The sequence below is a fragment of the Xiphophorus couchianus genome, chromosome 22 (assembly GCF_001444195.1).
Source record: "Xiphophorus couchianus chromosome 22, X_couchianus-1.0, whole genome shotgun sequence".
NCBI lineage: Eukaryota > Metazoa > Chordata > Actinopteri > Cyprinodontiformes > Poeciliidae > Xiphophorus > Xiphophorus couchianus.
In genome coordinates, this window is record NC_040249.1 from 19,023,339 (window position 1) to 19,037,948 (window position 14,610).

At 37.5% G+C, this 14,610-nt stretch overlaps 1 protein-coding gene across 10 annotated transcripts in view; it reads left to right on the forward strand.

Annotated features, from left to right (window-relative positions):
• Positions 1-14,610, forward strand: part of ablim1a (actin binding LIM protein 1a) — a 54,370-nt gene continuing 39,760 nt past the window's right edge. For 3 of the 10 annotated variants that reach the window (XR_003594172.1, XR_003594173.1, XM_028007283.1), the window contains exon 1: positions 6,745-6,984. Coding sequence is in view for 8 of the 10 variants with exons in the window: in XM_028007283.1 (XP_027863084.1) it covers positions 6,891-6,984 (94 nt within the window). In the remaining 2 variants the exon portion in view is untranslated. Of the gene's footprint in view, positions 292-6,735; positions 6,985-14,610 lie in introns of those variants that run through there. The other 7 variants (XM_028007282.1, XM_028007285.1, XM_028007287.1 and 4 more) reach the window with 5 other exon arrangements.

Genomic DNA, 14,610 nt, shown 5'->3' on the forward strand with positions numbered 1-14,610 from the left:
AATATGGACAGAAACTGGCTGGGACATAAAAAAAAGAAAGGATGCTGTCTTTTCCAGGACACGCCCTGCAGCTGGAAAGTGCTTTCTCCATCGCGCATTCTTCTCCTGTCCAGCTCATTGCAGAATGTTTTCCTGCGTTAAATGCCATTTAATAACTGGAAAAACTTAACGCAAAGATAAGCTATTGTTTTCCCCAAGCTTCCTTAAAGCTGTTGAACCGGGACTGCTTCTCCTACTATTCAATCTCAGCAAAGGAAAAGAGGCTCTACCTACCGGGCATGTCTGCTAGAGGTGAGTATATATTTTGCCGCAGAAGCCTTCATAACAAGCCAAAAAGTCCCACGGTTTATACTGGGTGAGAGGCTGGTCTTGGTTCAAGAATATTTGATGGAGGGGAAAAGCCTTTTTCGCCTCGGCTTGAAGCTCTGGACTCTGATAATGACACTTGGTTTGTAAGTAGGTTACACTGGTGCATACTGAAACTACACCTTCCACTGCTGCAGCGTTAGATTTTCTTTTAACTTTATCTTTGGGGTATATAGACTACTGTAACCTGGACCTATAAGTATGAATGTCCGTACTATCACTGGTGGAAAGCAGCCAACTGAAAGAGTTTCACATCCGTTCCTTTTGGTTGCTGTCTGGTGTTAGAAATTTTGCTATTTTCCTTAAACTTTTCAGCAAAGTTGAGAGTTGAATATATTTCTTTATATTTTACGTAATAGACCAACAGGAAGTAGTGCATAACTGCAAATTGGAATGAAAATGTTTTCTATAATTATTTAAAAATGACACCCTAAAGTTTGGTGTGCATTTGTGGTTGTTCCACTATATTTGGACATCTCCAAATCAAACTGAAAAAGAAATTCAACAATTTTCCTAATTAGTTAACAGAAAGGATCATGCTGTGGGAAGATTTTGTGTTTGGGTTTTTGTCCATCCATTGCCTGAACCGCTCATCTCCTGCATTCGCTGGAGGAGAGGAGGAGTTCAAGCTAGGTTTCATGTTTTTGTAAAATTTAAAAACAAGAAAATGTGTTCTGCATTTCTAGCCTGCTCCCCCTGAGTTAATATCTTTAGAACCACCAGTTGGACATTCTTTGACGCATGTCTAGCAGCTCTAGCCTCTGTTGTCTTTTGTATATTCATCTTCGAAAACTAGTCTATGGTGGATGAAGATCAGTTTTCAAGTTCTGCCAGAGTCTTTAGGTCTGTACTTTGACTAGCCCATCCTAACATTAACAGTACTTTTAACAATTGCATTGTTGTATGTTTTGGGTCAATGTCCTGTTGGAAGGCAAACCTATACCCTGGTAGGAACTTATCTGCAGCCTCTATCAGAGTTTCTCCCAGGAAACGTTGGGTTGTTGTTTTATAACCTAACTCTGCTTTAAACTCTCCAAGAATATAATTCCTAACCTGTCTGCTGTGGTTTTTGGTCTTCATGATGATGTTTTTACAATTTTTAATGCCTTCACAGAACAGCTATATGCATGTTAAAATTAAATTGCACTAATTGGGTGGCTTCTGAAGGCAATTAGATTTTATTTAGAGGTCTGGGGATAAAGGTTGATGAACACATTTCTGATTTCAACTTGGAAAAAAATTAAAAACCCTTTCCTTCTATGTAATGATTATGCAATATTTGTGTTGGTCTATTGCATAAAATTCCTATAAAAACACAGTAGACAGGTTGTGACACAACAAAATATGGAAAAGGGTTTTTTTCTATGCAAATACTGCAGGTGGATTATGTGTCAGCATATTTGTTTTGTGCTGATTTGGTGACTCTAGCTCCAGCTGTGGGATGTGATCATATGGTCTACAACTGACTCACCAAAAGTTGCAGAAAAAGAAAAAATAAATTAATTAATTAATTAAAAAAGCACAACTATGACATAAACCAGTCTTATTATATAAAGTAATGCAGTTCCTGGATTTAATGCAGTTACCTTTATTCTTTTACTGGCTAATACATCAGCCTTGTATAAAGGCTCCTATAGTGCACAGAAAATGGCTCCCTCAGGTTGTGTATGGTTGAGTCTGGGTATTAGGATGGCTTTGAACTCCTTACATTAACGATGTGGTCACTTGTATCTGTCCTCTGTGGTTGCTGGTGGAGATCGATGGAGCTCTGTGGTAAACACTGCAGATCTCATAAGCGTAGTTAAATCCTTGCAAACAGTCACTCATTAGTCATTCACAGTAAGTATTCCCTATTCTGGAATGATTAGACAACATTCAACTTTACTTATTTTCAAAAACATGTACTGGATACTCAAGTGTTAATTTACTGCAAATTTTCTGTGATCTATACACGTTCAAAATTTTGCAGATGCTCACATACACAACACATCCAGTTGCATCCTCTCTGCAGGATTTTTGTATCAGTCACCAAGCTTCGGGTATCAGTTTGTTTGGATCACTTTCCTTGAAATCAATTGGTAGAGTTCAGTAGAAGTGGTTGGTTTTCTTTTGTTCTGAACATGTGACTTTAAAACATGGACTTGAGGTTTAGTCTGATGTTATTCAAATGTCACGAATGAAAGAATGGCATGAAAGATTCAGCTGTGCAGTAAAGTGATTTCCTTTCTTTGATTTTAGATTGGTTTTACTTCAAAATCTGCAACACTTAAAGTTTTATATAGAATTAGGACTGGAATGTTCTACACAGCTCAGGTCGACCAGTTAAAGCTTGTTAATTAATCTCTAATAAAAAACTGATGATTTGGTCTTCTTTCGTTTTTACTCACACTGGGTTTTTAATCAGTGAGTTGAACAGAAACTGTTGTGATGTAGCATTTCAAAGATAAAGGACTAATCTGTGCAAAAAGCTTTTGGAAATTAGATAAAATAGAGCAAAGAAGAATGTATGTAAAAACACTCTTCCATTCCACTTTACATGAAAACATCACAAGACTGATTTGAAGTGTACAGTATGTACTGGGTTTAGATCTAGATTTATTTCAAGTTTCATGGTTTTCGACAAGATACATACAGTGTTTGGACAAAGCATTTTTTTTAAGCTGTGGAAAAATCTTATGTGAGAAACAAAACACATGCACGCTGCAGAGAAATGCAGACTGCGAACCATCAAAATGATTTGTAACATGTTTAGTTTGAGAAAAAGACACTGTAGACGCAGTAGTCTTACATTTTGCAGGTGTATCTTTCTCTTTTTTATATTTGAACTCTTAGGTGAACAAACAACTGGAAAAATGTTTCACTTGAATTTTTCAAAATATGACTTCACTTCTGTGTCTCAGTATGAAACTCATGCTTTGTTAGTGTGTCTTTTTGACTTTTAGCAGCATTACAGTTTTCTAAAATTAACATTTTAGACAATCCATATGAAACCAAAATGTCCACATGTTTCTGTCTATCCTGTTTAAGAAGAAAGGACCTACAGTGTAAAATAGTTTATCCAATTTTTTTGTGTATTTAATCAGTGCTGTCCAACAATATTTCTACTGATTGATTTTGTCACATTAGAACTAACAACTAAAATGTATTTTGTTGTGATTTTATGTGAAAGACCAAAACACACAGCACTGTATATTTGGGAAGTGGATGGAAAATGATACATGCCTTTCAATATTTTTTTTTACCCATAAATACCTAAAAATGGATCTTTTGCTGGAAATGCAGCTCCACGTTTTATAAAATATGTGCCCAGCAGGTTTGCACATTTAGAAATTGATATTTTTGTTCAGTCATCTTCATGAAATACCTTAAGCTCTTTAAAAATAAGGACCCTTTCTAGGTTTTGTCACAGATTCTCAATTGGATTTGGGTGGAAAGTCAGAGGCTGACATTGCCATGATGATGTACAACTGAATCCAGAAGCTTATTGTCTGAAGTTAAATCAGACCAAAATTATCTTGTTTCTTGTTAGTTAGAATTATGATGATCTATCTAAAAATATGGTATAAGTTTATGGGGTAGGAACTCATAAGTTTCTTACTCCTTCCTACTCCTTTTCGAGCAGGTTAAGATTATTATGGTACAAAAAATGTGTCTTTTGCATTCCTTGTTCAGGTGTGTTATTCTAAATAAATAAATACAATAAAGATTATTTCAATTAGCTAAATGCCAGAAGACTGAGCGAGAACATTTTATAGAGAATTATTTGTAACTCTCTTCAACTTCAAAAGTTTACTTCATACAGTTTTATAATCCTCACAACAAAAGAAGAGCGTTTACTCATCGATGATGACAAGCAAGTATTCTTCGTTTGGAAGTGGTCCATAGAAATCTGCACTCACACTGTGCCATGGTGTTTCAGTAAGTACTGTCATTTTTAATTGTTCATTCTGGACAAATGTGTCCAAATGCTGCTTCTGATTTCCAATCAGTGTCTGAAACCAAACTTTGGATCTGAGCAATACTCTTGTTTTGCTTTAACAGTGCCTTGACAGCTCTTTCCTGTTGGTCATTAAACGACAAATACCAACAAAATACACTGAAATTTGTGGTTTTAAAGTGGCAAAACATGACAAACCTCAAGGAATGTGAATATTCTGTAGAAAATTGACACATCCAAGTCCTTACCACTTCTTTAATTATCAGTTCATTTCTACATTAATATTGTTCATTTAATGTGAAAATATCCTCCATTGCTCCTGTTTTTATGGCTTTTTAGCTGAACTTGACTGATAAAGGAATAAAGTATAAAATATTGGATGATTTAATTCTTAAAGACAGAAAAAAGCAGATAAAAAATCACTAGACCATCACTGGGCTTTCAGTCCTAATGTGCTCCTCCACCCCCCCACCACCCTCCACTCTCCTGTTATCAGCTCAGGGCCATCAGCTCTTACCTTGATTCTGATGCCTTTCCATTAGTCACACCGCCTTGCAATACATCCTTACGGGCATACTCTGTCTGGGCTTTCCAGTTTTCATTGTATTTCCTGTTTTTACTCAGTCAGTTGACCATAATCTTTACTTATTTATTATGTTTATTCTCTGTATCCATTATCGTAATCATTGCTACCTGTAAGCAGGATGAGTCTGCTATTAACGACCATTATGCGGCTCAGTCTGGGCAGCTGGAGCTTAAGTGGATTGTTGAAGGTCACCTTAGTTGTAATGATTTAATCTTTCCATTTCCATCACTGTACTCTGGAAAATCAGAATCGACAAAAGTTAAACCAGATGGCTCAGCTTTAACCATTCAGTGTGTGTGGCAGAGGTTTTGTAAAATTCTTGCTTTTTTAGAGTGTACTTTAGGTGTGCTAGAGAGTTAGAACACAGGGTCAGAATTATACAACCTCTTTTATGGAGCCACCTACAGTTGATCTGGATAATATTCACGTTTCACTTTTTCTACGTTTTGCTTTCTTACTGCTTTAGGGTTTGTACAAATGTAGCTGGGTCTTTATGAAAACAAAAATCTCCATCACTTATTTTTAAAATATAATACTGTACACACAGAACTGGTGTCAGAAATATTTTTATTCACATGAACCCACACAAATCCACTCTTGAGAGTTCTTTGAAACCCGCCAAACCGGCTATAGCGCAAAGCTGAGAAGTACAGTATGTCAGCCAATCAGATTGTTTCAAAACAACCACGACTTCCTGTTAGAAATTAAACATGGCACCAGGAAGCTCATTTGTGTGGATACATAGCTACTTTTAAATAGCGTATTACGATATAAAATTAATAAAAACACAAGACAACGTGAATTGAGAATCATGTCAAACAAGTATGTAGATATATTGTCACATTATTTGTCGCTGACTGTAACCCTAAATCTCCAATGTACACACAAAACATAAACAGAATTTTCTCAAATCTCCACTTTGGTGAGAGGTTTAATAAATAATCGTTTTTAGTGGTATAAAGCAGAGTTTTTATGAGAATGGAAGGCCAAAATAAATAGAAATGTCTTAGTTTTCAGCTATCTAGCTATATGTGGGCTAGGCTTTATTACAAATTGTATTGAATGAGTCTCTAATAAAATTCCTTTAAATTTTCTGGTTTCAAACCGCTTGTTTACTCCTTCAACTCCTTTTACTTATTCAACGTCTGGAAGAAAATTGGAGTTTATACTATCTACAATCTGTGAATTTGTAGATAGTATAAATTATCAACGAAGTAGAAAGAATTGTTGTCTTTCTAACAATTCTAGCATAAATAGGCCTTATCCAAAAATAAATTCTTTAAATATATGCAGGTTAGGATCTATATAAAAACACACACCTTTCTAAACCAAGTTCTTTTTCATTGCTGTTTTTTTTAAGTTGCAGCATCCTTCTTTTGAAGACGCTGCAGTAGAATTATGTCTAGTGCTGTAGTTTTAAAGATGAAAGTCATGGGTTGCAATAGAGGAAGATAATTAGATGTAACTTAATTGTGAAAACCATGGTTCCTTCTATTATTCCTTTCTTCAAAAGACATGACTGGTTTGCTGTTTCTCTCATAATTAGATACCACAGAAATCATTTAAAGGCCTGTCCGGCTTCAGAAAGCCCTCACCATCACCACCCTCCTACCTGGCAAGTCTCTGGATTTTCCCTGCCCTATCCCAGAGCTGAGGTAGCATATCCTGTATAGCATACCTGTTACACTGCAGTGCAATCTAAATGATCAATGGTGGATCAAAAAAAAAGGGAGGCACTCTGCAGTAACCCAATCTGATGCCTCCTCCTTTTCCTACCACAGGAGAGGGTTTGCTCAGGCTGCAAGACAACACGACCCTCTGCCTCAGCACTTTTCTCCCCCCCGTGTGACTCTGTGCGTGTGTGTGTTTGTGTTTGTATATGTGCGAATAAGAGAAAGTCGTGCGCATGCACGTGTCCTGGCAAAAGCCTGAATAATTGAAGAACAGAGGAGAGAGTGAAAGCACTGCCGGACGGGACAGAGTGTGTGGGATTGAGCAGAGATGGAGGAGAGGCATACACTGAAGCAGGAGCAGCCTGGCTACGACGGGCTGTGCAACTACGCCCAGAAAATCACCTCCTGCTTCGGGCTGGATGGTAAGACAGAGTGGTAAAGATGAAGGAGATGGTGGTGGGGGCTTTGTTTCGGTTTGGATTGCGTTGTAAAAAGAAGAGAGTCTGTGTGAAAATGTTTGTTTTCAGTGTGCAGGGGAAGCTTGTAATTTTCTAGATGTTTGTGTGGATTTCTGAGACAATGGGTAGTTGTGATGGAGCTACAGCAGAGTGGTTTACGACTAGAGGGAAATGTCCAATGCAGCAGAGTGCCGTGTCCCCGGCTACTCTCAGGTGTGTGTGTTTGGGTGTGTGGGCGTAAGGTTCTCCTTGGTCTGTCTCCCTTTCTGTTCTCCAGACTAAAACTCTGCCACTGTGTTCATAAGCAGAAGCAGGCAGTGTATATATTAAACTCAGCTGAACTCCGGGGAAGACCGCGTTGTCCTCCCTCTTAGACAAAGCAGTTTTCTGAGCCTGAATCATGCATCTCCAGACTAAAAGGTTCTTTTGTGCTTTGTCATTGTCCGCTGATTTCTATCATGTCTGTTGTTGTCTAATTTATTTATTTTGTTGAACCTGAAACATAAGTGGCATCAACCTTATCTGTCTGATAAATACTCAGCAATGGAAAAGGCTGTCGCTTTTATTTTAGCTAATAATATGTATTTAAAGAAAAAAAGCAGCAATACTTGAATGGCAATACCTTTTATCATTTATCCCTCCACAAAATCTTGCTCTTGTTTTTTTTTTAAATGCTTTATGAAGTTATCTTAGTATGTTTTCAAGATTCCACATTTGCATCATCTGTCATTTCCCATCTCAATTAAAAATTAACCACATGCAGACTCTCATTTCCAAGAAACATCCTTCTAGATCTGGGTCGTGAAGAAGATTTAACATTCTTCCATCCTTCATTTACATTGAAGATGCTTTGATTGGCCCTGCGACAGACTGGCGACCTGTCCAGGGTGTACCCCGCCTCTCGCCCGGAACGTAGCTGGAGATAGGCACCAGCAACCCTCCCGACCCCATTAGGGACAAGGGTGAACAGAAGATGGATGGATGGATGGATGGATGGATGGATGCTTTGATTGTTTAAAAAGCTGAAATAGTCTTTCTACTCCATGCAATTTAATTAGCCATGTGGAAGGAGCAATACCTGTGCTCCTTCCAAAGGTATTTTGGGAAAGACATGTATTTTTTAACAAGTACCTATCTTAAAGGTGTAGAGTGTGTTTCCATTCTGCCCCTATTATCTTTTTTGTTGTCCGGAAAATTTGCTGTTTCACAAACTTTCCAACTATTAAGTCACAATTGGCGGGCATTGCCCCTCATCCAGCAACCCAAGTGAATCTCCAACAATTTTGGTTAGCTGGTTTTACTGCTGTATGCACTTGTACAATGGCTGCGGGAAAGGACAAATGTTTTCTGGTGACTTCCAGAAACCACTTGCTGCATTCTTGATGAGTGAGCAAGATGTTCCACTTCTTCTGCTTTTGGGTCTGACTCAGAATCAAATATGCACAGTTGCACAATTGCTCATTTAATTGCAACAACGCAATGCAAACATTTTTGGACTTCACTGTACTTTTACTAATGGTGATTAGTTAAAGGAGCTTTGTACTGCAGTCTGCTGAAAGAACTGTGGTTGTTGTTGACCTCTTTTGCCCTGATTCCCTTTGATGGTGTAAACTAATCCAGTGTTAGATGTATTCCATGCAAGCTTTTCTTAGACCATCTTAAGCCATGCAGAGTGATGGGCGTAGCTGGTGCCTTTCTCCTGCAGTCAGCCAGCAGGTTGGCAGGGAACAGGTAATTTAGGATGCACTCGCACCAGCCCTATTTAGTCCACTTTAAATGAACTCTGGTTCATTTGCCTAGAAAGTCTGGTTTGTTGGGGGAGGTATGAATGTGCAATCAAATTATGATGTGGATCTAAAAAGCAAACTTTGGTCTCGATTGAAGTAAACTTTGGTAGTAGAGTTTAAGCAGGAACTAGACTATAGAGGAGGGCATTCTGGGTAAATTCCTTCAAAACAAACACATGATTCTAGTAGTAGCGGGAGAAATGGCTCATCTCTTTTACCAATGGTAAAAGTGAAATCCTACAACTACTAAAAACTGACATCATTTACATTTCATGAAGAAGGAAGTTGAGTTCACGTTTTTGTGTCGTTTCCTTCAGTGTTTCTTGGTGAAGCCAAGTCACCACATGTGAGGGTCCAAACAGGTTTTTCAAAGGCTTTAATTTGTTTTACACAGTGCAGCCTGAAAGCGAACCTCTGCAGCTGACAATGTAACAAATGTTGCAATTTTGGTCCCCAATCAAACTGAGTGTACTGGACCATAGGGTGTGAAAACACTCTTAAAAATTCCAGTTAACTCTAAGATTCATAGTAGATGGTGCAATGAACAGTTTCTGTAGTGAACCCGTGCACTTAACACATAAAGGATTCAGTCAGGTTTTGAACCCACGTCTTTTTTTTCTGCAAGGCAACAATATTAACAACTACCACACTGTACTGCCCATTTAAGCTGAATATTTATATTTTAGTTAGAGCAAAAAGAATGCTTTTTGCATAGTTTGGGCCAAATTGGGGCTCTTTATTAAACATGTTTGGGTTATAAAGGACTCGGGTAGTGACTCTCCCACCCATCACTGGGTAAACAAACTTGGCATGGACAAACCTAACTCCACACAGAACATAATCAGGCTGAACGTCAATCCTAAGCTGCTTATAGCACCAGGCTGGTTGGGGTGAAGACACTCACAGTTCAAGCTTCTGTCTTGCTCAGCTGCACCTGCAGCAGGATGCACTCTCATACCTGCTGCTTGCTATTTGATATCTCCATCTCTCCGCTTCTCGTACCTGCAGCACATGTGAAATGGATCCCATGATTTAACGATGAGCTGGGCTGAGTTTGCTCCTCAATCTTCTCCTTATTTTCGTCGTTTGCTTCTTTGACAACTCAAGTTCCTGATGTCCGAAGAGGGACAGATTTCAGAACAGCGCTGAGTCCAGAAGCAACTGACTTCTACCTGCATTTCTGTGGGACAGTCGAAGGAGAGCAGGGTAACCATGCCCACTCTGCCAAACCTCAACAGCCTGGGAAAGCTGTGCAGCTCCAGCCGCAGTCACAGCGTCCACCGGGTCAACCGGGTTCGAGTGAAACGCAAGAGCTCAGTGAAGCGGATGTCTATCATCGAGGATGGACATGTAGCTGAGGTGCTCTATCTCATTCCCAAACAGTACATGGAGCAGTTTCCCTTCCTCAACCCAGATGATTATTACCTCAGTGAGAGATTGAATGATGTCACTACAGGTAGGGCAAAACGCCACCTTCAACATCTAACCCTCTACAGAGCTCTGTCTGGTCTCTAAAATAGCTCAACTTTAGAAATCATTTCATAAACTAAGGCAATTTGTTGGTATAAATGCTGTTTTAATGTAAACTAACATATTTTCTGTTAGTTAACTTTTATTTTTGTTATCTATTGCTATCTACAGCTTGATATTTATGTTTACAATGCTTTATTCAATAAATAAGAATATACTGATTAATTTATTTATTGTCGTAACTAATCAATAACACAATATATAGATTAAGCTTTTATGTCTTTTAACTATGAGAATTTTCTGCTTACAGGTAATAAAAACGCAATATTTAAAGTTACAATTATATCAGACCAATTAAAATATTATAAAGAATTGTGAGCTTAAAGAAAAGTATGTTTAAAATAAGATAAAATAAAATTTGGTCTCTTTTGGAATAGCAGGTAGATGTGGTTTAGTAAGAAGAAGGGACCCACTTTAGTATCAGTTGATTTGTGGAAGAATCAATTGATAGTAAATAATTAGAGCCTAAATGATGAGCTTATGTGCCCCAGTTATGTAACAACAACTTTCCAACTGTACAAAAATAAATATTTACTGTAAAAGTCTGGAATTAATTGAGACTTTTCCAGTCATTATGTAAAGCAAACCCATGTGCGAGGACAGGTCCTCTGGATGTTGCCCAGCAGACGTAGGCGACAGGGTGGCTTACATCAGGATTACAGCACTGGGCACCAGGACAAATCAAGATTTACAGATTTTACACATTCTCTGAATTCAAGCCAGACACAGCTGTAAAACGGTCATTTTACTTTTGGCATGTTGTTTTTGGTATGTAAATAAAGGAAGCATCTTCTTTCTGTTTTAGGACTTAAATATTTGATTTGAAACATAAACTTTAAACAGCTTTTATGCTCACAGCATTATGCAAATGCACCTTCTACTGCAGACGTATGTAATAAGTAACAAAAACATACAACCTGTAATATTTTGTTTATATCCGATTGTACAAATTTGGGCTTTTAGTTATTCATATCACTGTTATTTTTTTAAAAGTGGACCTATTATATCATATACAGCTGCAATGAGTTAGAAAAGTGAAAAATGCAGTCACAAGTGGGAATTTATTTTGGATCCTGGATTGAACATGGCAGAAAATACCCTTCTCAAACAAATTTAAAAAATATCGAAAAGATGTTTCCCTCTTGTTATACGTAAAAAAATACAAATAGAATTGGCTACAAGTGTTTTAAGTTACTTGCACTAAAAACTAGACATACTTTGTATGATTTTGTAATAATAGAAGATCAAAATTATACATACAGGCTGAAATCTTAGCCTCTCACTAATATTTGTTCAAATGTCTCCTAGGAAGCTACAGAAATCCATGCCACTTCTCAAATTTGATGTAAATCTGCTTTGTGCAGCACCAGTTCCTGTTTGAACACCCATTTGTTTCCAGGTTTTAAAGGTCTGAGTGTTGATTTCACGATTTGGAGGTATTCCTCCTCCATGTCCTCCTTCATTATTCCATCCACTTTTTGGAATTCACTAGATCCAGAGAATTTAAAATGGACCCTCAGCATGATGGCACCACCACTGTGCTTGACAGTGAGAACAGCAGTATCTTTGTCTAATGTGAAAGTAAAACTTTTCTCCCAATGGTTTTGGACTTCCCCATGTCTAGAGCTGCAGTTTTCAGTTGTGTTTGAAAGGGTTGATTTTGGAACAGATGCCTTTTTCTTTGTAAGCACCCTTACTGCCATTGGGAACATTATTTTCACTTTACACTAGACAGTGATTTGGTATTCCATCAATCGCCCAGCTACTAGCATACTCTGTGTTCTTTAATGTTGTAAGCAATTTCCTTTCTTCTGAGTTGGTGTCAGATAGTTTATACTTGGACAATAGCAGAACAGCAACAACAATGGATCTGGAGTGAAAGAAAACTTTGTGAGAAGTGAAGCTGACTGCACATGGTTGCGTTCACAGAGGTGATTCTGTTTGCAACCTTTTTTAAAATAACCGTGAGCTAGTGAACCGTTTGTCGTTATCCAACGTCAAAGAGTTTCCTCTGTGCTTTTCAAGAGTTCAGGAGTTCCTCCAAGTTGTTTCTCTTTTCCTTTTCTTATCAGCTTCTGTGTGTGTGAGAGTATATCTCTCCCATACATTCCAAGATCCTTAAATAATCAAGGCAGGGAATAACGGTGGAGCCTGTCCACACAAAGCACAGTTGTTGCTCTACATGTGACCTCATGCATGGTAATGCCAGCTTACTCGGGAGTCGGAAGCCAAGACTCAAATTGTGTGGTTTTCCTTCACCGAAATGATCAAGTTATCACTGGAAAGGTCGTTAAAGAACAGTCTGACGTGAATCATTGACATGTAAAACACAACAGAAACCTTTCATCCAAGGATAATTGCTGCTCTTGGCAAACTCCTTGTAAGCACGAATGTCCTTCAGCTCGGATGAAGATTATTAAAAGAGGCAGGATGATAATGGGCCTCTTAAAGTAGACACAGTAACAAGATATCTTTGAGTTGCTGTTAGTGGCTGCAGTAGAAAACTCCCACTTTTTACTGAGCTTCTCATGGCTTTACGCACTCCTAAAACACCTCCCTGTTTTCATAATAAAAAAGGGTGGAGTGCAGGGAGAATTCACCACCAGGGACTGTATTTTTTTCCATTGACCTCACTGGCAAGTCTCAGTTGCTTTATGTCAACGTCTTGTGGAAACAAATGCACGCTGACGGGCAACCAGAAGGTGGCACAGTTTTTCCCTTCACTGAATGAAACACCCAGCATGCATAATGAGATGCTGCCTCAGCAAATAAGGAGAAGGTAACTGCTGACAAACGCCTTCTCATTTTTTAGACACGGAGAAGTACAGATGAATCTGTAACCGCTTGGCCCATAATTGCTGCTGCTTGGGAATTTCTATTTTCCTAGTGGTGTTCACATAGAGTCGACTGTTAACAGGACAAGCTGTTTTCTCTCAAGAGAGTAAACCTTAACACATCACAGTCCGAATTTGCTGGACTCAGGCTAAGTCTTAGTGTTGAAGGAGATTAATCTTAGTAATTTTATGTAAAGAGACAAAACGAGAATTGTCAGTTTATCAAAGGAAGGAGACGAGGTAAGAGTTGGGATATTCAGTGGACTCTGTTCCTGCTTTAATTGGATTTCCAGGGATCCACTGAAGATATTCACACAAAGCTCATGCCAGCAATCATGATAAGTCTAACCTGCAACCTTAGATGGCCACTTTTGCTCTCCAACGAACTGAATGGACAGCGAAGGACTGTAGCTGGCTTTAGTGTATGGTGATTCGCAGAACTGACAACAACTAAATTCACAAACGTTAGGTTCCATCAATGTAGTATTAAGCATTACCAGTTATCAATTCATTTTCTGAAGCATTTTACTTTTAATTAGCCTCAGTGATTAAGTTGGTGTAGTTTTTATGTCCCTCCATTGATCCTTCTGTTGTCTTCCACTGAAACATGCATAAATAGACACTAGGCGGTGCTAGAGTGCCTGCCCTGTTTCCTGTGGACAAAAAAGTGCCCTTCTGAAATCTTTTATTTTATTTAAAAAATTTAACAGTGTTCTCTGTTCCGTGTATCTATTTTAATTGACTTTTTTTTTTTTTTTGGCTTATTTACCAAAAACTAACCATTACATAGATACTTTTTTTTTTTTTTTTTTTTTTTTTTTTTTTTACTGAATTTTACATCTTACAGCTAATTGTAATAAGTTGCATTAGTGACTCCTTATATGAGATACCACTATCTTTTTTAAGTTTTATTTTTTCCAAAGTAAGTTATGGATTGCTAACTTGCATGCAAATCAATGGCTAACATGGTGTTTAAAATTGTACAATTTAATTTGATAATGTAAGTATTATTTTTTAAAATTCTGGTGCATGAATGGATATTATTTAAATTCTACATAACTTTACAGTAAAATAAAACATAGAGAGAATGTAAATATTTCTAATAAAAAATTAAATATATTGTTAAGATAAAAATTCACTTTATTATTGTATTTTATTATTATAAATTAATTTATTATTCTTAATTCACTTAATTTCCTTTATAGAAGGTTTTCAGTAAAAATATATCTTTCATGAATGATAAATGTAAATGTAAATATTCATGTGTATAGGGCAATACATTTACCCTATCAACCAGTTTAAGTTGTCTGCTTATTTATTGGTATTTTCTACTTTAATATATTATTTACGTTGTTTATTTAAAAAAAATGATATTCAGTTTTATTGTTTATCTTCCCTTAACAAGCACAATGTTGTAAAAATGTCATTACTGTCACTAT